General features: G+C 48.4%; 5 protein-coding genes across 7 annotated transcripts in view; 2 read left to right on the top strand and 3 right to left on the bottom strand.

Moving 5' to 3' along the window:
* epoa (erythropoietin a) overlaps nt 1-917 on the top strand; it is a 5734-nt gene extending 4817 nt beyond the window's left edge. The window contains exons 4-5 of the mRNA XM_084487218.1: nt 44-208; nt 625-917. Coding sequence (XP_084343344.1) covers nt 44-208; nt 625-777 — 318 coding nt within the window. The 3' untranslated portion in view covers nt 778-917. The remainder of the gene's footprint in view (nt 1-43; nt 209-624) is intronic.
* Nucleotides 918-3602: 2685 nt separating this feature from the next.
* On the bottom strand, nt 3603-4991 carry pop7 (POP7 homolog, ribonuclease P/MRP subunit). Of its 2 annotated transcripts, none has more exons than XM_084487076.1 (2): nt 4898-4991; nt 3603-4571 (listed from the first exon to the last, which is right to left on the bottom strand). In XM_084487076.1, the coding sequence occupies exon 2, from the start codon at nt 4553-4555 to the stop codon at nt 4094-4096; it is 462 nt and encodes a 153-aa protein (XP_084343202.1). In that variant the 5' UTR covers nt 4556-4571; nt 4898-4991; the 3' UTR covers nt 3603-4093. The 2 variants fall into 2 exon arrangements, with proteins under 2 accessions (XP_084343202.1, XP_084343201.1); XM_084487075.1 differs by having other exon boundaries at nt 3603-4602; nt 4898-4985.
* Nucleotides 4992-5633: 642 nt separating this feature from the next.
* cfap184 (cilia and flagella associated protein 184) lies at nt 5634-8895 on the bottom strand (the record flags this gene model as incomplete). The annotated part of the gene is made up of 4 exons (XM_084487079.1): nt 5634-5960; nt 7284-7619; nt 7996-8226; nt 8365-8895. Coding segments are annotated over 4 exons (1425 nt in total), but the record flags the coding sequence as incomplete, so codon positions are not given.
* Nucleotides 8896-9464: 569 nt separating this feature from the next.
* Nucleotides 9465-11955, top strand: tada2b (transcriptional adaptor 2B). Its single transcript, XM_084487637.1, is given in 4 exon segments — nt 9465-9738; nt 10443-10978; nt 11148-11536; nt 11539-11955. Coding segments are annotated over 4 exon segments (1518 nt in total). The 5' UTR covers nt 9465; the 3' UTR covers nt 11859-11955.
* A 2306-nt stretch (nt 11956-14261) lies between these two features.
* grpel1 (GrpE-like 1, mitochondrial) lies at nt 14262-17357 on the bottom strand. 2 transcript variants are annotated; one of them, XM_084487016.1, is made up of 4 exons: nt 17281-17357; nt 16572-16719; nt 16013-16094; nt 14262-15436 (listed from the first exon to the last, which is right to left on the bottom strand). In XM_084487016.1, exons 1-4 carry the CDS (start codon nt 17346-17348, stop codon nt 15090-15092), a joined length of 645 nt encoding a protein of 214 aa, XP_084343142.1. In that variant the 5' UTR covers nt 17349-17357; the 3' UTR covers nt 14262-15089. The 2 variants fall into 2 exon arrangements, with proteins under 2 accessions (XP_084343142.1, XP_084343141.1); XM_084487015.1 differs by having other exon boundaries at nt 16572-16722; nt 17281-17350.
* Between the last annotated feature and the right edge of the window lie 5143 nt (nt 17358-22500).

Raw genomic sequence — 22500 nt, 5'->3', positions numbered from 1 at the left:
GTGTCAAGGTTAACCGCTGAAATCAGTGCGCTCCGTGTTCTAGGCAGAGGTCCAAGCACAGGAGGTGCAGTCGGGCCTGTGGCTGTTGCACCAGGCCCTGAGCCTGCTGCGAGGCTCCGTCACCAACGCGGCGCTGCAGAGCCACATAGAGAACTGCCTCCGGGACCTGCTCAGCACCAACGCCGTGCTGCGCAGCCTCAACTTCCAGGTGAGGCCGTTGTTCTCCTCGGAGGCGACGCCAGAAAGCCGAAGGGCGAGTGGGAAGTCACTCAATTCTCAATTTCAATCGTTGCGGGATAACGGCTGATTGATTGATTTTACAATGCACTGTGGAGAGCACAGGTTCTCCTTACGTGTCACTGCGCCTGTCGTTGTGGTCTTTGGTCTGGAGTGTGGATGACGGTCCGCCGGTTGGACAGCAGTTGGCCGTCGGGTTGTGCGTGGCGCTAGCCTTTATATAATTGCAACACCTTTAGCGTCCGCTTACCGTCGAATGCAGCCGACGAGAGAAGCCGTTTTCTGTGCGGCGTAACCCCGCTGCGGTCAGAGGGCCGTTGGTGAAGCGGCGTGTTTGGCGATGTCACCCTGACCCTGCGGTTGTTTTGTCGTGTCTTTCCTCTCCAGGAGTACGTCCCCACGGACGGCGCGCCGGACAGGGAGGACACATGGCGGGTATCCACGGCCCCGGAGCTTCTCCAAGTGTACGTCAACTTCCTGCGGGGCAAAGTGCACCTGCTCCTGTCGGGGGCGCAGGCGTGCCAGCAAGACGTCAGCTGATTGGCCAAGAAACTGGACTGGAGTTGTTGTTTTTTTTCCTTTAAATGGGGGAGGGATTTATTGTATTTCACACTTTTTGACCACCCTGCCACCGCGCTTATTGTTGGACATAACGGGAAATTTTTCCAAGTACCAAAGAAACCGACCTGCACCTTGGAATGTGAAGACGTGGCGTCGGGACATGTGGGGGGGGGGGGGGGGGGGGGGGGGGGGGCAGATGAAATGCACTGCTTCAAAAGCTTTCCAATCAGCACTCTCCAAGCACTTTGTGTGTGTATGTGTGTGTGTGTGTGTACTCGTTGTACGTCGACCGCTCGTTTCAATTTCTGTGTGTTTGTACACTTACGCATGTGTGTGTGTGTGTGTGTGTGTGTGTGTGTGTGTGTGTGTGTGTGTGTGTGTGTGTGTGGATGGGAACGTGTGTATGTGCGTACCTGGGTGTTTTCTGTCAGTTTGACCCTTGAACCCACCTCTTCTGATTGTATGGTGGACTCACGGCACTGGACATTGGGAGGCACTGGACCGCCCAGAGAGTGTAGTTTGCACCTGGAGAACTGCAGGACGATAAGTTTGCAACATCCTTTCTTCCGTCCCCACTGCAGAGACGGCCGGGTTGGCGTGTTGCCGTGATTTTTATCCTTGGCCTCACTGAAAACACAATGATGTTATTTTACAGTAACTATTTTAATATATATATTTTTAATTGTTCTGCAAAAGATTATTTATAAAGATTTTTATTTCTGCCTTTTTAGAGCTGCAGTCACTGTTGAATGTATTTTTTTACACTCTCGCCTTTTAGGTGTGTCGGGGGGGCTTCCTCGAGCCCCTGGTTGCTGGCTAGAGCTTCGAGCTCACCTGTAGAGGTGTCCGTCACACCCAGATCAACTTGACCATGTATCTTTATGGCTAGAGATGCCTAGCGTTGTCTTGTTAAAGTTTTATACTCGCCACTCTCCAGAAGTATAGAAACGTTCAGAAAATGAATCAATTAAAGAAGACAAAGTGTTTGATTTTGTGTTTGTCTTTCTTTTTTTTTTTAAAGAACGGTTTAGTCTTTGGCGCTATCGTTTTTACCTTCAAATGACGTGTGCGTTTGATGACGCTAGTGGCACATGCGCAATCAGCACTGAACGACGAGGCTCCGTGCGGAAAACAATGCCAGCAGGAAGAATTGTGATTGGGCTTTTTATGGCTTGCATCCTGCAAGGAGCTCAAACCTAATCCATTTTCCGGACTCCCAGGCTTTCTCATTCACACGTGCACACAGTGTGCTGTTTCCACTCTCTCTCTCTCGTGTCATTGCTTCACGTCACGGGCAAAGCAATCAGTCCACACTGGAGCCGCGTCGCTGACGATAGATGCGACGATAGATACTTCATCAGTCTAGTTGATTAGTTAGTTGTTGCTTCCCAGCTTGAATGACAGATGGTTACCAAGAGCGTTGTTTCCTAAGGATGTTCCTAAGGATGTTCTTTCTTGTGTTATCTTAGCCCTCTGCATTCCCACCATTCTTTTGTTATTTTGACTCAAAATATTATTTTTTCGGGATTAAAAAGGATGGGGTTTTGTTATGTGTAAACAACAAGTCTATTGGGGGAGAAACAAGGTCTTGTGAAATAAACCGATAAGGGACGTTTTGGCGGTCGGTTGGAGACGCTAAAGTGTTGTTTGCATCACAGTTGCCAACTAACCAATTTGATTTTCCCACGTTCAAAGTTCAGAATGTGTTTTAAGTTAACATGGATGTCCTTAGCTCAGCTGATGTCACCGCTTATCCAGGGAGAAATAAACCCACTGAAAACAATTCACGTGTTAGGGTCAAAAACACGTTGTTGGTCAAAGCATTTTGCACACATAAGAACTGGAAAAGTTGATAACTCAGTCCCTTTCAATGCAAACGTGTAACTAAGCTTAAATATGGTTATTTATGCCATTGCGCACCATTTGGAAGTGAAGAGCATTGGTTTTGAGCACAATTCACGTGTTAGGGTCAAAAACACACTGTTGGTCAAAAAGTGCTTCTCTCGCTCTGAAACGCTTAATTTCAATGATGGATCACAATTGGGCAACCAGAGGACAGAAACGGTAGCCTGGTGCTACCAGACCATCGTACTTAATTTCATTTGTACAGAAGGGAAAATGAAATTTGGGCGGAAGTAGGTGGGCGGGCGGAGCCAGGCTACAGAAACGGGGGGCTGGACACTAAATCCTACCTGAGAACTGCAACGAAGCTTCAGCTCTGCTTCCTACTTCTTCCTTGGGATAAGTATATATAGGCCTACGCTACCTTTCAAAAGTTTGGGGTCACTTAGAAATGTCCTTATTTTTGAAGATAACATTAAATTAATCAGAAATAAAGACTAGACATTGTTATTGTGGTAAATGACTATTTTAGCTGGAAACGGCAGATTTTTTAATGTTATATCTACACAGGTGTACAGAGGCCCATTTCCAGCCAGCATCACGACTGTGTTCTAATTGTTTAGCTCACTGTGTTAAAAGGCTCAATGATGATTAGAAAACCCGTGTGCAATTATTTTAGCATCGCTGAAAACTGTTGAATAAAGGTTTGAGTTTTATGGAAAACATGAAATTGTATATGGAGTACCTTTAGGCTCTCTCCAATTGATGAATGTTAACCCAACACTGTGTTGATCAGCCTTTTACCAAATCGACGCTATGGTGGTGACACATCCAGCCAGAGATGGTCTACTATTGGACCGTATCATCTGCTGCGCTAATCCCATCACAACTGGGAGGTAAAATATAGCGTCCCTTTACCGATACACCTGCAGTTCATACATGCACGAACACGCCTCTTGTATTCCAATCCCACTTTATTTTGCATGACACATTGACCATATTTCATTCCTTAGATATATGTATATAAATATGAAAACTAAAAATATTTCTGTAGGGCTTAAAATGAAAAAGGGGGGATTCACATTTGGCACTGCACTATAGAGGCAAGTCAAGTTTTCTGAAAACGTCCAGAAGTAAACTAAAAGCTGCCTAAAACATATGCACCACAGTCTACGTATCACCGACAATACAACAAAGACTCAGTTTAAACTGAAAACACAGGATCACCATACAGCCATTTCCTTGAAGTTCGGCGACCCACTAGAGGTTAGATTCACTTTCAGATTTCCATCACACTCCCCCGTCATTGGCGTAAAATGTTACACGTTCACGATTTGGACACACACACACACACACACACACACACACACACACACACACACACACACACACACACACACACACACACACACACACACACACACACACACACACACACACACACACACTATCTCTAAGGGCTCGGGTAATACACTTTAATGTGAATGGCAGAGTTATTGCGCGTGCGCGTCATGGGCTCCCCGGGGGCCTCGTCGGGGTCGTCCGGCTCCAGGTCGTCCACCAGCTCCACCGTGGAGGTGTTGGCGGCCAGCTGCAGCGCCCCCTGGCTGCTGGCCTGCAGCTGCAGGGCGATGTTGATGGCCCGGTTGATGGCCAGGCCCAGGCCGTGCACGCAGATCTCCCGGTGACCCCCGCCCTCCAGCAGCTTCTGACAGCGCGCCAGCTGTGCGCGGAAGTCCGTCTTCATGTTCACGTAGACGTCGTTGCGCCGCTTGGGGAGCTTGCGGGGAAGCCGCTTGCGGAGGGTGTACTCCACCGGGTCCATCTCGACGGACTGGAGGCCGACGGAGGAGGGCGGCGTCAGCGGGTTCTGGGGGAGCGCGGCCGCCCCCCCCGGGGCTCGTCCGTCGGTCATGGCGCGGTGTGTGGAGCTGCAGGAGAACTCGGTGGTGAAGAACAAGTCTACAGAGAACAAGAACATGCGTGCGTCTTTTACTGCGAGGAGACCAAGCAGCAGGAGAGGCTTGTTGCACGATAAACCAACCTTGGTTTTCGTATTAGATAACCACGCGTAAACACATGCATTTGCACAATAAGTCAATTGAGACATGTGATGTTATGTGAACAAATAACGACATGCTTAAGAAATTGTGCAATGTGACAGATTCGACACTGCAGTAACGTTATGTCACCGTTCATTGACGATACAAATAACGATCTAACACACATATTAATTGACTTGACTCATATACTTTACCTTGAGAAAATTCAACGGTCGTTTTCTTGCATTTAATGGTGCGTATTCCTGGTCTGTTGATGCGGATGGTAGAAATGAATGTTTTGTATTTTTGTGCTCCGGAAGCATTATTTATTTTTCTTTTATTTGAGGTGAGTAGTGCAATACTGCCACCGACTGGTGCGGAGTGGAGCCTTCTAAAGATACCGTTTGTATAAGCTTAAAGTGACGTGTGATGAGTGGTTTGTTAACTTCTTTATTACTAATAAACCCCATCGATGTGCTGCATTCTGTCGTGTCACTCAACAAGCCAAAGCAACCGACTGCTACCAAAACAACCAATTACATTGTGGATGATAATTATATAGTTTGATTAAGCTACAATGAATTAAAAAGGTGTTACGGTGTTGTACTGTGATCATCCTGTGAGTCATATCTTGATATGTTATTTATTTATTTTTATTATTATTATTTTTTTTAATTAACAAGACAAATATTTGTGCATCAGAAACATCTGTTTGGTTAATGTTATTTTAATTTCCCTTTATCCGTTTACTATCATAGTGGTTGTGGTACTCCCTAATCACACGTAAATCTAAATTCTAAAGTTCCTGGTACCCTATCAGACCATCCATCTAAAACAAAGGAGAAGGGAACAGGCTTTAGAACTAATTGATGGCTGAAACTTGCATCATAATTGTATATATATAATTATATATATATATATATAATTATTATAATCACACACGCATCCCAATCAGCTCGTCCCCTGCTTCTCCTTCCAGCGTGCGCACTTGAGCGCCGCCTCGGAGTGGCGCCGGCGGAGACCCCCGCCGCCGGCCTCCAGCCGCCCGCAGGCGTCCACCTGCTCCTCAAAGTCCCGGAGCAGGGCGGCGTCGCCCAGCATGCTGCAGCGCTGCCTCAGCTCCAGGGCCTGGGAGCGCAGGCGGCTGCGCGCCCTCTTGGCGCCCGTCAGCAGCTCCCTCCTCTGGGCCAGCAGGCCCTCCCAGTGGGCCAGCCGGGCGCTCTTGGCCCGGTTCTCCGCTTGGATCCACCGGAGGTGCTCCCTGACGTGGACCGTGACCTGGGAGGAGGAGGAGGAGGAGGAGGAGGAGGGGATGGAGACCGAAGGAAGGAAACTCTGTATAAATAAGAGAGGGGGAGGTCGCCCTGTGGTGCTGCCTTTATACCCGTAGAGGTGGAGGAGGTACCTGTTACCTTTACACCCGTAGAGGTGGAGGAGGTACCTGTTACCTTTACACCCGTAGAGGTGGAGGAGGTACCTGTTACCTTTATACCCATAGAGGTGGAGGAGGTACCTCCATGGTGCTATACCTTTACACCCATAGAGGTGGAGGAGGTACCTGTTACCTTTATACCCATAGAGGTGGAGGAGGTACCTGTTACCTTTACACCCGTAGAGGTGGAGGAGGTACCTCCATGGTGCTATACCTTTATACCCATAGAGGTGGAGGAGGTACCTGTTACCTTTATACCCGTAGAGGTGGAGGAGGTACCTGTTACCTTTATACCCATAGAGGTGGAGGAGGTACCTGTTACCTTTACACCCATAGAGGTGGAGGAGGTACCTCCATGGTGCTATACCTTTACACCCGTAGAGGTGGAGGAGGTACCTCCATGGTGCTATACCTTTACACCCGTAGAGGTGGAGGAGGTACCTCCATGGTGCTATACCTTTACACCCATAGAGGTGGAGGAGGTACCTGTTACCTTTATACCCATAGAGGTGGAGGAGGTAGCTGTTACCTTTACACCCTTTAGAGGTGGAGGAGGTACCTCCATGGTGCTATACCTTTATACCCTTTAGAGGTGGAGGAGGTAGCTCCATGGTGGTTATACCTTTATACCCATAGAGGTGGAGGAGGTACCTCCATGGTGCTATACCTTTACACCCGTAGAGGTGGAGGAGGTACCTCCATGGTGCTATACCTTTACACCCGTAGAGGTGGAGGAGGTACCTCCATGGTGCTATACCTTTACACCCGTAGAGGTGGAGGAGGTACCTCCATGGTGCTATACCTTTACACCCATAGAGGTGGAGGAGGTACCTGTTACCTTTACACCCATAGAGGTGGAGGAGGTACCTGTTACCTTTACACCCGTAGAGGTGGAGGAGGTAGCTGTTACCTTTACACCCTTTAGAGGTGGAGGAGGTACCTCCATGGTGCTATACCTTTATACCCTTTAGAGGTGGAGGAGGTAGCTCCATGGTGGTTATACCTTTATACCCATAGAGGTGGAGGAGGTACCTCCATGGTGCTATACCTTTATACCCTTTAGAGGTGGAGGAGGTACCTGTTACCTTTATACCCATAGAGGTGGAGGAGGTAGCTCCATGGTGCTAGTAGTGAACCTTCTACACCCATTGAGAGGTTGCGGTGTATACCTCCATGGTGCTCGCCATGTTCTTCTGTATCTTCCGCAGATCCTCGTCGCACTTCTCGGCCAGCAGCCGCCTCTCCTTCCTCTGCTCTATCATCTGCAGCATGTCGGACATGTTGTCCTTGTGGCCGGCGGCGGCGGCGGCGGCGCCGGCCTGCTGCTGGACGCGGCTCTTCTTCTTGGACTGGACGTCCGCCAGCTTGGCGGCGACCAGCTCGTCCACGCATCTCTGCTCGCGCCCGAGGAGCTCGTCGATGACGGCGCGCACCGCCTGTGGCCCCGGGGCCGTCGCGGCCGTGCGGCGTTTGAGGGCCACGAGTTCCTGCCATTCGGACTCCACCTGCTGGGGGGGGGGGAACGAAAGGGAGGAGTCAGTCAGTTGTTTGGTTGGTTGGTTGCAGTGGCCAGTCCCCATTTACACCTGTGTATTGTGTGTGTGTGTGTGTGTGTGTGTGTGTGTGTGTGTGTGTGTGTGTGTGTGTGTGTGTGTGTGTGTGTGTGTGTGTGTGTGTGTGTGAGTGTGTGTGTGTGTGTGTGAGTGAGTCAATGAGTGTGTGCGTGTGTGTGTGTGTGTGCGTGTGTGTGTGTGTGTGTGTGTGAGTGAGTCAATGAGTGTGTGTGTGTGTGTGTGTGTGTGCGTTCGTAGGGGTCGTTCTAGTCGCATTGGATCAACCGCTACCACCCACCTGCTGTAACTCTGGACGAAGGCTCTGTACCTTCACCCTTTCCCCCTGCTCCTCCAGCCTGAGGTCACCCAGTCGGCTCAGGTACGTTTCATAGCTCTGCAGTTGCTGCTGCAACGGGTGCACCCCCTCTCCTGGCCGGCCGTCTCCTCCCATGTCGTTCCAAAACGCCGAGTCCTCGGCTATCTCCGTTTGCAGTTCCCCGCTGTGCCGAAGGAGCTCCTCCCTCTCGGCACACAGCTGGTCATAGAGTCGCGTGTACGCCTCCAGGGCATCCACACCGTCCTCCACGTGGTCGGCGGTTGCCGTGCTTTCTTCACAGCAGCCCTCCTCCTCCTCCTCCTCCTCCTCCTCCTCCTCCTCCTCCTCCTCCTCGCTCAAGGCTTCCTGCTCGGGGCTCACCTGATCACCCGCCCCTGCTCGGGGGGTCACCCGATGACCCGCCCCGGGGGATTCGAACCCGACACTGTCCTCACCGGGGAGCAGGTCCATCTCAGGGGGGGCCTCGTCACCGTCCACGAAAACCAAGCTGGCGCTGGTGACGTCCGGGTCGTTCCGGTCGTCGCGTTCCCCGTCGTCGCGTTCCCCGTCGTCGTCGTCTCCTCCTCCCGGTTCCGTGGGTTCAGCCTCTTCTTCTGTCGCCGTGGCAACAGAAGCCCCGCCCTCTTCAGCCTCTTCTGTAACCGTGGCAACAGAAGACCCGCCCTCGTCCCCCGGGCCGACCCCGAGACCCCCTGACTGCGCGTCTCGCTCCGTTGGCGTTCCCTCCGTGGCCGTCTCCTCCCCGTTGTGGAGGGGAGGTCCGGTCAGCTCTTCAGACGAGTCCACCGAGGTCGCTCCGTTTATGTTCTCGTTTTCTGACTCGTTCGAGTTTTTTTCGTTCTCCAACTTGTAATCATTTTCATTTTTATCTATTCCCTCTGCTTCCTCCATTTGGGTAATAAGTTTTAAAAAGTCAGGCAAGTTCGAAATATTTCATACTATAATAGTATGATCGTATTATACTTTTTGTGATAATTGCATACCTTTAAAAGGCCACCTATTCAAACGAGGTCAGGTTATTACTTGTGTGCCTTTAGTCGTGGGTGACAACCATTCATGTTATCTCCAGTTGTCGTGGAAACGTTAGGTCTGTGAGCCAATCACAACCACTCGCCTCACCGCTCATTAATATTCATGAGGAAAAGAGTAACGTTTTAAACGTATGCAATTATCACAACAAGTTTAATAAGATTATACTTTTTGTGATTTTTTTTGTGAGTTTAAAATGCTACCTATTCAAACGAAGTCAGGTTATTATTTAATATTATTATTTAGTCGTCGGTGACAACCATTCACGTTGTCTCCAGTTGTCTTGAAACGTCAGGTCTCCGACCCAATCACAACCGCTCACCGCACGCCTCATGAATATTCACGAGGCAACAGAGTCAGCGGCGCAGCGGAGACAAACCGCCAGTGCGCACGCGCCGCCTCCTCCAACAACAAGCGGAGCAGCGAGCAAACATGGCCGACCTCGGGAAGAAGAAGTACTGCGTGAACTGCCTTGCAGACGTCACCAACCTGCGGCTCCGCTGCACCGACTGCCCCGACATCGAGCTGTGCCCCGAGTGCTTCTCGGCCGGGGCGGAGATAGGGACCCACCGGCGGTGGCACGGCTACCAGCAGGTGGACGGCGGCCGCTTCCCCCTCTGGGGTCCGGAGGCGGAGGGAGGCTGGACCGGCAGGGAGGAGCAGGCGCTGCTCGATGCCATCGAGCAGTATGGCTTTGGGAACTGGGTATGTGTGACTTTAAGTTTGGATGTTTGGGTTTTTGTTGCACTTTTAGATGACGATGATTAATTATTCACATTTCTGGTTATAATCTGTAAACAGGGTACCGTCACTGTATGACATAGAGTGTTGAAACAACCTCAGCAAGTAGCATTGTTTTAAGAAACAGAAATGTGTCTCTGTGTTCGTTATCTGTCGACCGAAAGTGAAGTTTTGGTGTATTTACTGTTTTTTGAAGCTGCAGTTTTGTCTCCCTGGTGTATATCTGTTAAGCCACCTCTACTTGATGAATGCATGAGCCAAAGAGTCTATAAACACATCTAAAGAGAATGGAAGTTTTGGGGGGAAAAAAAGATGAGCAACTTGTGGATGACAGATGAAGGAGTTGCACGCGTCAAGTTAACAGTACACATGCTATGTACATGTTATAGGACAATCGATTTAGCTTCTTAATGTAAGATCTTAAACATTTAGATAATCAGTTTATTTCAATATGTTCAGTCACAGATGTATAAATAGTATACTGCTACTATAGTATGCGACTTACAGGTTGATATGTGTAAATAATGTGTTATTAATAAACTTTACTCTAGGAGAGGACCGATCCCTGATCCTTTACCTGATAAAATATTGACCGTTATTTCAACTGTCTACGTTGACCCTTGTCTCCATCACTCCCCCCCTTGACGCGTGTCGCTTGTGTCTCCCAGGAGGACATGGCCACGCACGTGGGCGCCTCGCGCACGCCCCAGGAGGTCATGGAGCACTACGTCACCATGTACATCCACGGCAACCTGGGCAAGGCCTGCATCCCCGACAACATCCCCAACCGCGTCACGGACCACACCTGCCCCAGCGGGGGGCCCCTGTCGCCCTCCCTCACCACCCCGCTGCCCCCGCTGGACGTGTCCCTCGCCGAGCAGCAGCAGCTGGGCTACATGCCGCTGCGCGACGACTACGAGGTGGAGTACGACCAGGACGCCGAGAAGCTCATCAGCGGCCTGTCGGTGAACTACGACGACGAGGACGTGGACATCGAGATGAAGCGCGCCCACGTCGACATGTACGTGCGCAAGCTGCGCGAGCGCCAGCGCCGCAAGAACGTGGCGCGCGACTACAGCCTGGTGCCGGCGTTCCTCGGCCGTGACAAGAAGGACAAGGAGCGGCCCGGGGGAGGGGGAGGAGGAGGAGGAGGAGGAGGGGGAACGGCCGGGACCGTGGCGGCGGTGGCGGCGGCGGGGGGGGGGTGGAGGAGGAGGAGGAGGAGGTGGTGGTGGTGGTGGAGGAGGGGGAGGAGGAAGTGCGGCAGCTGGGACCGCAGGAACCGGATCGGGAGCCGCTGCCCTGGGTGGTGTCTCCTCGGGGATCCTCGCGGCCACGGGGCCCGGTGGTGGCGGCGCGGGGGGCGGCGGCAGTGCCGCCGCCGCCGCCCCGGCCACGCCCAAGCGCAAGATCACCAAGGAGGAGAAGGAGCAGCGGGCGCGCCTGCGGGTGCTCTGCCAGTTCATGGCCCACCGGGAGTTTGAGGAGTTCTTCGACAACGTGCACAAGGAGCGCGCGCTGCGGGCCAAGGTGCGCGAGCTGCAGCGCTACCGGCGCAACGGCATCGCGCGGCTGGACGAGGCGTCCGAGTACGAAGCGGCGCGGCACAAGCGCGAGAAGCGCAAGGAGAACGTCAAGGGCGTGTCGCTGACCTCCAAGCGAGGGGGCGGCGGAGCGGGGCTGGGCGGGGGCGGCGGCGGCGGCGGCGGCGGGGGCGGTGCGCTGGGGTCCGGCGGCGCGCTGGGCATCGGAGCCGGCGGGGCGGGCATGGGCGGAGGGGGGGGGGGGGAGGAGGGGGCGTGGCGGGGATCAAAGAGGAGGGCAAGGACGGGGAGTTCGCCGCCATCGAGAACCTGGGGGGCTTCGAGCTGCTGTCGGAGCGCGAGAAGGTGCTGTGCAGCTCGCTGAACCTCAGCCCGGCGCGCTACCTCACCGTCAAGACGCTGATCATCAAGGACCACCTGCAGAAGAGGCAGGGCATCCCGGCCAAGAGCCGCCTGCCCGGCTACCTCGACAAGGTGCTCAGGAAGCGCATCCTCACCTTCCTGACGGAGAGCGGTTGGATCTCGCGGGACGCCTCCTAACAGCGGGGCGTCTCCTGACTGCCGTGGACTGTTGGTTGGCTGTTGGTCGGCTGTTGTTGAGAGAGACGATTACCGGTCGGTCCTTGCTTGCTCGTGAGAATTGTCGTTCCCCCCCCCCCCCCCCCCCCCCCCCCCTTTTTCAAAGTGTAACTTGAATAATTGCAAGGGGAGAACAAACAACATTTCGGATTTAAGTATTTCCAGTATTTTCATACAAATGGTAACGGTGAAAACATAGGCCTTTATTTTTGCATTAAAGTACAGAGACTCTATGGTAATATGAATCGAAGCAGAGGTTTGTCTGGTGTGTTTGCAGTGCATCACTGGGGGTTGACTCTCAGTGACGTTACAACTGAGAAGGTTCAGACTAAACACTGACCCTGCCGGTGACTGTTCTTTATTATGGCAGCTCATAATGGACGATGTTGATTTGTGTTGTTGGAGACGGTGATCACCTAACGTAACCTTTCAGCACTGAAAGTCTAGAAGGATCGAAATTTATATTTCCATTGACCGTAAAAGGAGGTTATTCTGGAAGGCACAGGGATGGAACAATGGCTCCAATGGAGCCCTGGAATTATTACAGTTTGCTATAACAGTTGTTTTATATATGAAGCTTTTGCATTTGCGGCACCCAGTAGATCAAAAGTCGGATAAGACCCAGCTTAATTTGCTCAACAGACTGTGATCACATTGTTCAAAAAAACCTTTTGGACACATTTTTGTGCCTGTCCCACCACGTACAGTCATTGTTTAACTCCCGGTTTGCTCTGTTTCGGTAAGATAACGCATGGCTAGTGAGTGCTTTGTAAAGTGCTGTCCTCGGTTCCATCTTTTTTTAATAGTGTCTTCTTCAGGGATGGAGAAAGATGGTTGTGTCTTGACTTTTTTTTTGTCACCCTGAAACAATGTTGCTTATTGCCAATGTCACATTCTGGTGGTACAACACCTTGGATGTGATGAGCAGTAACCAGTTCGCTTGAATAGTTTATCAATATTATTCAAATGTCGATAAGGTTATTAGTTGGTTTGGGCAAGTGGTTTGAAAGGTGGGTGTGTCATTGTTAAGCCTACAAGTGAAGTGTGTTTAATATTCGTTGATTGTCTTCCAATGCTTTCTCCCTCTGAGCCTATCATTGTCCAAGTCTTCAGTGTTCTTGAGAAGAGAGAAAAGGGGTGTTTAAATGTTCATTGGGCACAGTGAAGATCATTTCCCTTTATCTGCAGTTGTGAAAAAACAGTTACTTCAGACAAGGAGCTAGGTGGGATTTAGTGGATTGGTGAATGACAGATCAAGAATGTTTGTGGTCTTTTGTCAGGACTGCCCTGTAAAAAGATGCTACATTTGCACACAAAAAAGCATGATTACAACTTTTTCTCAAAGATAACCCTAACCATCCTAATGATCATTTTTGGCAGCGGGTACGTCGTCGTATGTTAGTGGAGGCGTTCCTGCATTTTGACTTTGGCATTTTTTTCATTGTTTATGTGAGGAGACTCCCTTTTCATTGGCTAGTGTGGTTTGTTCCTTTCAAAACAATATGTGATTGTGTAACAGTCCTGTTCTTTCCTACTGCTGAAAGAAGGCCATCGCTGTCTCGAGTATTTGACCAAAATGTTGTAATTCTGCATGTGAAGCTAGCTGTTGATAATGGTTCCCCATAAGATTCCCTTCATGGATACATGTCTCTGGAAAAAAAAATAGCAATTCAAATTGCTCTATTGTTTGTCTTCGGGGATATATTTTCTATTATACGTTGTGCTGGATTACTTCTTTTAGACATGCAGCAACTTTGTAAATAATTTTGTACGATAAATCTGAGAAAAGAGGTTAAAATACTGACCTGTGAAATGTACAGTATTTTATTTCAGAATTGTATAGCTTTTGTAATTAAGACCAGCAAATGTAGGAGGGTGTGTAAAGTCCATTTTTCTAACCTTCCGTCTAGTCATGGCATGTCGTCGAGCGGTTCCATTTTATACCAATAGTTTATTCATCAGTCTATACAAACTTACATTTGTGCGTTTTAGCTGTTCTATTTACTGTGGTTGCACATGACACGGTGTGTATGTTTTTGTATTAAAAGGTGCAAATGCTTTATACTTTCAAATCGGCCTGTTCATTCGTCAGCAGCAGGTTTGACAACTATTTCCTCAGCATCTCATTGATACTGACCATTAACCTGCTTTTGCTGAGCTTGCTAAGTACATTTTGCCCACAACCACATAAGAGAGGCATATCTTGCATTTGTATCACTTCTACACACACTGGTTACATAGCTGTATAACTCTTAAAGGATCTAATCAAAACCCTGCTTGGTTTAATATTGTCAATTAGAAAACGATCGAATTGACTGAGATTACAGAACGTCCAAAGACTGTTATAAAGGGGAGAACGAAAAATGACTTTTTGAAATCTACACATTTATTTAGATGCTGTAGTACTGGTGATTGCTTTGCTACACAACCTTATAGGACGGTGATATTCAAAACACTCAACGCCACCATGACAGATCTTCCCATGGTGACGTTGCAATGAAGGTGTTATATACACAGCCAACAGTTCAAAAGTAGTTTGTCCGTCCACAGAGTTACAACCCAATGGCTTGTTCTCAATTCCACAGTCCCCCATAAAATTCACATGATAAATGACAAAACAATGTTTATTTTTAAACATACATTAAATTTGTTTATATAAAGTTGACAAATCTCTGGAATGAACCGAAAATGCTAGATAGATAATAGCTTTCTGACAGGTGTACTTCTGGTTTCACGTGTAGCCCAATACAACAGAAAACATTGTAGGAAATCTCACCAAACCATTTTGGTTCTATAAATAGTTCAAGCATCTCTGTCAGTGAAGATTTCGGAAATCTCCAAAAAAGCATGAAAACTCCTTATGGTGTGGAATTTTATTTTTTTATTGTAGATGTTATGGATTTGTTTCCTGCAATGCTGAATGTACGTGTACACCGTCCATGGATGTCAGAGGTAACCCAAACTCTAAAGTCAAATGAATTACACACGACTTTAGATCTGACCAGAAATACTACGGCTGTACAGATCAGATCATGAAAATTAAACTGCATTATTCCCAGACAGGCTTCAGTCCTTCAGTCGATTCCCGGCCAGTCTTTCCCAGGTACCACGAGATTCAAGGAAAGGTGGCGCTCGATCAGTCCTCTTCACCTGGATCACTTCCCTCTCTGCGTCGAGGTGAACCCTCCCCTCTTAGGGGGCTTTGGCCACGCCCACCAGTGCGGGCCTCAGGGTGCGCCCGTGGAGCTTGTAGCCCACCTTGGTCACCACGGCGACGGTGCCGGGCACCTTGCCGTCGATGGGCGCGTGGAAGAGCGCCTCGTGCTCGTAGGGGTCAAACTTCTGGCCGTCGGGGTTGATCTTGACCAGGCCGTGCTTGGTGAACACCTTCTGGACCTGCGCCTCCGTCATCACCAGCCCGTCGTAGAGGCTCTTGAGGTGGGGGTTCCTCGCCGTCACCTCCTCCTTGGGCACGCTCTCCGTAGCCTTCTCCAGGATGTCTGCCACCTCCAGCAGGTCTTTGCATAAGCCCTGGATGCCTGGGCGGGGTGGAGGGGGGTCGTTAGACGTTTTTTTTGGTTTTATAGCACTTCATCTAAATGCTCACACGCCGAAGACTTAAAAAGGTGTGATATCGTGCTTTTTCGACTTTCCCTTTGCTTTAGACTGTTATATGACGTACTGTGTGTATACATGTTTTACGTCTGCTAAGCTAGAAAAATCTAAGTCCGAGCCAGGGGGAGTATTCGTGCCCACCGAGAACGGCCCCTCAATAAGTGTGTGAAACAGCTTGTTTAAAAGAAAGGGGTATTCCAGTAGTACCCCCAAATGCAATTATTAACCTTAAAAACACATGATATGGGAACTTTAATATACAGGAGGGAAAAACAAGCAAGGAAACATCAATTAAACAAAGTTGCATTGAGATATTCAAAAAGCATCAACATTAAGAGGAACAAAAATAATCGTAGAGGAAAGTTGGATCCCATTTTAAAAAGGTGTGTTTTCAGTGATGCATTGAAAGAGGGCACGTGTTCCGGGTGACGTGTCAAAGAGGTGGTGGATGGGGGTACGTTCAAGCAGCAGCGAGTGGTGGTGGCGGCGGCATACCCTACCATATAGTTTGGCGTCCTCCACCATCTTCTGACTCCTCACCCGCAGGTTCTCCGTGTCTGCGAGTGCTCGCTTGTACTTTTCCTTGAAGAAACACAGAAAGATATGGAAGGTTAACAGGCTACAAAAAAAAACCATTTGTAATACAAATGTACTACAAATGTAATTTTTGTGCTCGGATACATGGAATGAAAAATGACCAGGCAGTACCAATCGATTTCCCAAATCCATTCCAGCATTTTCACACTTCATGGATACATGACACTTAACTTGCTCAATATAGTTTCATGTTTTGGGGGAATATATATATATATATATATATATATATATATATATATTTCCCATTATATGTGGTGCTGGATTTCAACCAACAACCACTTCAATCATTTTGAACGACAAATCTGAGGAAAATACGTAAAAATACTGACTTGTAATATGTACAGTTCAGTTTTAAAGGCATGAGATACGTGAAAAAAAAAAAAAGATGTCGTACAACGTTACATCCAATGACCTTTCCATTACACGGATAAGTGCTTGTTCGTTTTGGTCATGCAAACTCACGGTGACTTCCTTTAACTGCCCTTCAAGCTGGCTCTTCTCCTCTGCCGAGGCCTTCTCGGCGGCGCTCTGCTCCGGCTTGTCGCCCTCATCCTCGGGTCCCCGGCCGTTCTGGCGCTGGGCTGCGGTGCATAAGAACCGAGGGGACGACCTGCTGGGGCGGTTTGACGCAATCAGGGGAGAATGTGACGCACACTGAGGGCATGCTGAGGTTAGGACAGGAAGGCACTCCGTTTTAGTACACTTGTGTTTTTATATATATATATATATTTTACATTATATATTAATGTATATGGCTGGTATTCCAGACAACATTACATGCCTATCCTCCTTGTTGAAAACAAAAAAAACAAACCCAAAGCTCCTCAAGATCTAACCAAGTATTCAAGCCATCGCAGGTCTGTGTTATGTCATCATCTCTACGTCCCGGGTTCGATACCCGGTCAGAACTACGACTTCTGATCGATCGACTCAACGCAAAATAGGTGTGTGTGTGTGTGTGTGTTTTATGACCCACATATCGACATGCTGAACGTGTGTAAGAAAGAACAGATGTAAAGGATCAATCGATCCACTGTTATGACACCCTGGTTGCAGAGGACTTTTGGGAGTAATACCCATAATAATACATGAATGCATGAATACACTTGTATCAGATGAACCCTTACAGCCGGACGAACCCTTAACGACGACGTAGTTAACACGGGTTTACCTTAATAGTGAAGGTGAAGCCAGACAGAGGTAGCTCTGTCGCGCTGCTCGCACACACAGGTTCGCCATTTTCGCAGTGAAGCGAATACACGCTGATGGGACAGACTAGCGCGCTGGCAGGAGCCGGACGATATGGACCAATCGAAACCCTAGGTAGGAGGGGTTACCGAAGACGTTCGGCCAATCGGCGCGGCTCCAGTGTGACGGCGTTGTGAGGTTTGGTTGAGAGTGACGGTAAAGGTGAAACGGTGCACGTGACCCAAGGACGATTTGGTTGTATCACTAAAGTTAAGTTAATCACTAAACTTTAAAGTTTAAAGTTACTGACAAGTCTCTGGCCGTCCCAAAGAGCCTCCTAACTCAAGGTTTTATCAAAAACACCGATTTGAAACGCAACCAACAGGCTTAGTTGTTTCAAGTTCACTTATAATTGAACCTATCCGGTTTTAGTTTATTGTTGCCATGCATAGCTACTTTGTTATCTGTTGCATGTGTTATAAGATGTAAAACCCGTTGGTTTGAAGGTGTCTACTATAACTTTATTTTAAGTTATAACCTCACCAAGTCCAGTCTGGTGGGACAGGAAATCTTCTTGTCATTTTCTTTTGATATCTTTTTCCATTATAACCAAATCTTATGGATGTTGGCGCTCAACCGGGTCTAGCTCGCTCTGCTTGGGGAGCGTTGAGAGGTGCAGAGAGGTTTCTACACAACCTAATCATGAAATTATTTATTCAAGAACGTTTTGGCAATTTTCCCTTTCTTAAAAAGCCCTATTGGCGAGATGTGATAGCTAATATGTCCATTAGATTATAAGTTAACCCTTTCGTTTTGTTACATTTCTTACCCACACCACACTCACATTCTAATAAGAGGACAACTTTATTTATTCCCATTACAATTCATTCTGCAGATCTCCCAGGCCGAGACTCTCATGAAGCAGAGTGCAGAGCAAGCCGACGATAAGTAAGACATCCCATCATCGTGACACCCCTCTCTGGCTTTGTATCAACCATGTCACCCAAGTCCAAACCAATCAGATTTTAGGAAAACATCTTATTTTGTTGAGCTACTTCATGATTTTCCGGAATCGATGAAAACATTTATATTATATTTATTTATAGTTTGAGGGGTTTAGGACAAGAGTAACCAGCCCATTGCTTTAAATCGGCCGTGCTATTTATTCGCTCGGATCTTGGGGGGCAGTTAGAATATTTAGGTGGGCTTGCTCTCCACTTCCCCCAAGATATAAGTTGTATGGTAATGTTTGGGTCCAATCATTTAGCATATACTGTCAATAATGTCTACCCCAACTGTCCATAATGCTAACATTTACATGTGGCTCTTGTTGTGTAGGCCTATATGGATATATTTTCTATCAATCTCTTGTAAATATCTATTCTTATTTATATAATCTATTATCACTTTTTTATTATTATTATAACTGGTGCTCCTCTATTTCTTTCTGCTGTGTTTTCCCCTCTGGATTAATAAAGTCAACGCCATCATTATTTATTTTTCCAGCGTCGCTGTAGTACAGCTACTGACCACCAGAGAGAAGCAGATCCACACAGAGGGAAGCCAGGGGCCGAGGCAGGACCCACTGCGGAACGAACATGGACTTGGAGAAAAGGATAGCGGTGAGTGAGCCTAATATGTAATATGCTCACTGATTTCCATGGCCATCTTAAGCACGAAAAACAGAACAGTTTCAGTTGGTGATCATCTAGAGGCCTGTTGGGACACTAGCATTGATGAGATGTGTATTCAAGCAAGAGGAAATCACAAAAACGGAATATGATCTTAAGAAAATCTTAAATCGTGTCCACCTAGATGTGTGTGACGGATAGATGAGCAACGTTTGCTACAGTCCACTGGGTAGGCTGGTGGGCTGATCTATCCAGCACACATCTAGGTGGACACGCCCACCTGTGATGTCATAAGGGGAAGATTTCCAAAACGGCTTGTGCCACATCTGGTGGCATCTGGCATGTCATGGGACCTTTAAGAAAAAAACTCTTGAGAACTTGTGTGTTTCTAGCACCCACAAGTAATTATGTAATGGGAAAGTTAAGGCATGATCTCTTGTAATGGCTCGCCTTATGTATTTATCAAAGTCTTCTTTTGCATTATACCAACATTGATCAAAACACCCGATTTGATGACTAAATGAATAAGCCATCTTTATATGGATAAGAACAAAAAATACAATACAAAATCACACATACCGCTGTGGGGTCATAAAAATATAATATATTGTGGTCATAACTTGGTTCAATTCATGTACAATATTCAAATATTATAGTATATTTTCAAGTCCCCACTGCACAACTCAATGCTGCATTTCCTGTAGTATTAATAATCTTGGGTGATCTATTATATGTTGGGGTCTGTCCACCTGTCTTCCTCATGTTGTGTTATGCTGTATTTTCCTAAATGGAATTCCCCCCCCCGGGGGATCAATAAAGTACACATCACATCACATCACATCTTAAATTGGCCTTTATTATCACACACACACACACAGAGACACACACACACACACACACACACACTTTCAATCCTCAGACCCCCCCCCCCACCCCACCCCTTTCACTCCCATTCACGGCTCTGTCACATCTGACAAGGCGGAGCTAATTGATAAGCACGCTGTTTCTCACTCTCTCTTGCCCCCCCCCCCCCCCCCCTCCCCCCTCCCCCCCTCCCTGCACCTCACACCTGTTATTCTGCGCCAGATCAGAAGCCCCTTGCGGTAGGAAGGAAGGAAAAGACAAATTATTAATTTTGCGAAAAGTGGAGCAGCGGCGCTCTCTCGTTAGCGACTTTGTTTGGTGGCGTGACGCCCCATTAACTCCACATTCCGCGCGTCTCGTCTCTGCTTTGATGGCGCCTTGCAGCGGCGGGAAGATAACCGCGTCGTCCTTTTAGCGAAGAGACGGGATGGGAGTGTGATCCTCCAGCTGTCGCCTGGCACGGCGCCGACGTCAGATAAACGCGCACCCTGCTCAACCCCGATATAGCCGGCTCACTCTCTCTCCTTGTTGAGTCGACATACACCGCTACACAGTGTCCTCGGGGCAGGCTAGTGGCCCCCCCCCCCCACCACCAAAAAGATAGGCCCAAACTTGGTTCAAACCACATTGTCTCCAGCCCCACCTGTAGGAACCCTACCTCATCCATAAGGACACGTCTCTCTAACCCTAACTCACTGCGAGTGGATTCGGGTACAACTGTCTGCTAAACCGCTATACCGTAGAACAGGCCTCTTCAACTAGCGGCCCACGGGCCGAATACGGTCCCCTCTTCATTTTTTCCTCCAAGCAAGATTAAAAGTGAAGAAGAAAGGAATGCGTCTGACAACTTTATTCCATGTAGTAGTACATAACCCTAACCCTAACCCTAACACTACTTTAAGTATGGTTTATTTGTAGCGATTCATTCACGTAGTTTTACTCCATGTGTGGCCCATGAACCCCCCTGGTGGATTTCCTTTTTGGCCCACTTGTGAAGGAGGTTGAATAGTCCTGCTGTAGTACGGTATGGTAAAAGTGTATACAGGTGTATACAGTACAAGCCCATTATAGACGACTGACTCAAATCTACATCACATAAATCCATCTCCATTACAGGGTTGAACTGGGCCAGGGCCAGCGAGAGCAGTATCTGTTGGGTGCCTATCTAGGCTAAGGATTCAGTGAGCATGAATAGTCATAGAGAGAGGGGGGAGGGAGGGGGGGAGGAGGGGGGGAGGGAGGGGGTGCATCGCCCTTGGGGACGTTGATGAGTGCGGTTCAGGGCTGTCTTGTTTGTTTACCAGAGGAATCCGAGGAAAAGAGCGTTTCTGGAGCATGCGTCTCTCTAACGCCCTGTGTCATGAGGATCAAGAGGGGGGGATGAGAAGGGGTGAGAGAGAGAGAGAGGGGGAGAGAGGGGGAGAGGGGTGGGTGAGGGAGAAAGAGATGAGAGATGAGGTATGGATGAAAACAAAGCCTCCGCCATTAATACGGATCGGGAGTTTTTTTAATACATTCACAAAGACCTTTCGTGCTACAAGACAACACGTTCAAGGCTGTTCCATTATTCATCCGCGGCAATCATCCCCGGCCTCCCCTACCCTCTCCCCTGTCTCCTCCGACCAGACTAACAAGGCTTCTGCTGAATCACCCAGACAGTGTGTGTGTGTGTGTGTACAGGGTTATCAGGCACGAGGCCGCAGAGGTAAATGGCTCACTGGGGACCTCGATGATTTCGCCTGGTCCTGCGTTGTCGGGCCTTACTAATGGATGACCAGCAGGGGGCAGAAAAACACATGTTTAATGGATGCTTTCGGCGTGTTACTGCGGGCCTGGGAATAACGCAGAGAATAATGGGGTGTATAATACGCATCTCTCTCTCTCTCTCTCTCTCTCTCTCTCTCTCTCTCTCTCTCTCTCTCTCTCTCTCTCTCTCTCTCTCTCTCTCTCTCTCTCTCTCTCTCTCTCTCTCTCTCTCTCTCTCTTGCTGTGTCTCTTCCTGCCGCATGCATTGTGTTGTCACACAGAATATAAAAGACAGACCAAACCACAACACAGCCCTTGTAAGCCATTGTGGAGAATGTATTCTACTGTATGTATGTATACTACGGTATACAAAGTGTGCTTAGTATATGCCAGATTAAGGAGGGTTCAACACACCGATGAAATTACAATAACAAACAACAGAGAAGAGGATAGGATTGAGAGAGGACATTTGTTATTTAATGTTTTTTGATTTGATGATTTGCTGGATTCTGAATTTAGTGCAAGTAACTACCATCACAAACAAATATAACATTTTCACTGATCTTAAAAAAAAGTGACATCAAGTATACTATTCAGCCTCCACTAACGCGCACGCACGCACGCACGCACACACACACACACACACACACACACACACACACACACACACACACACACACACACACACACACGGGGCCATACAGTTCAAATTGTTGTTGAACCAACTGAAGAATTATAATCTTCTGGTGCATAACACATGCACACACACACATGCACGCACGCACATGCGCACGCACCCACACACTCACACACACACACACACACACACACACACATACACAGACACACATATACACACACATACACACACACTATATACACCTATACACCCTCTTCTACATCTGCTCCCCAGTTTGTCTCATCCTGCATCCCCCAACACCCCAATATAACTAAGATGGAAA

This window comes from Micromesistius poutassou (genome assembly GCF_964030765.1).
Source record: "Micromesistius poutassou genome assembly, chromosome: 23".
NCBI classification, from domain to species: Eukaryota; Metazoa; Chordata; class Actinopteri; order Gadiformes; family Gadidae; genus Micromesistius; species Micromesistius poutassou.
The sequence above is the reverse complement of the archived record's forward strand: the minus strand, read 5'-3'. Positions and strand labels throughout refer to the sequence as shown.

Coding starts and splice junctions, on each gene's coding strand:
- pop7 (XM_084487076.1), bottom strand. CDS start 4,555: ATGACCGACGGACGAGCCCCGGGGGGGGCGGCCGCGCTCCCCCAGAAC.
- grpel1 (XM_084487015.1), bottom strand. CDS start 17,348: ATGGCGAACCTGTGTGTGCGAGCAGCGCGACAGAGCTACCTCTGTCTG. Junction 16,723..17,280: donor GCTTCACCTTCACTATTAAG/GTAAACCCGTGT, acceptor AAACCGCCCCAG/CAGGTCGTCCCCTCGGTTCT. Junction 16,095..16,571: donor GGCAGTTAAAGGAAGTCACC/GTGAGTTTGCAT, acceptor TGTTTCTTCAAG/GAAAAGTACAAGCGAGCACT.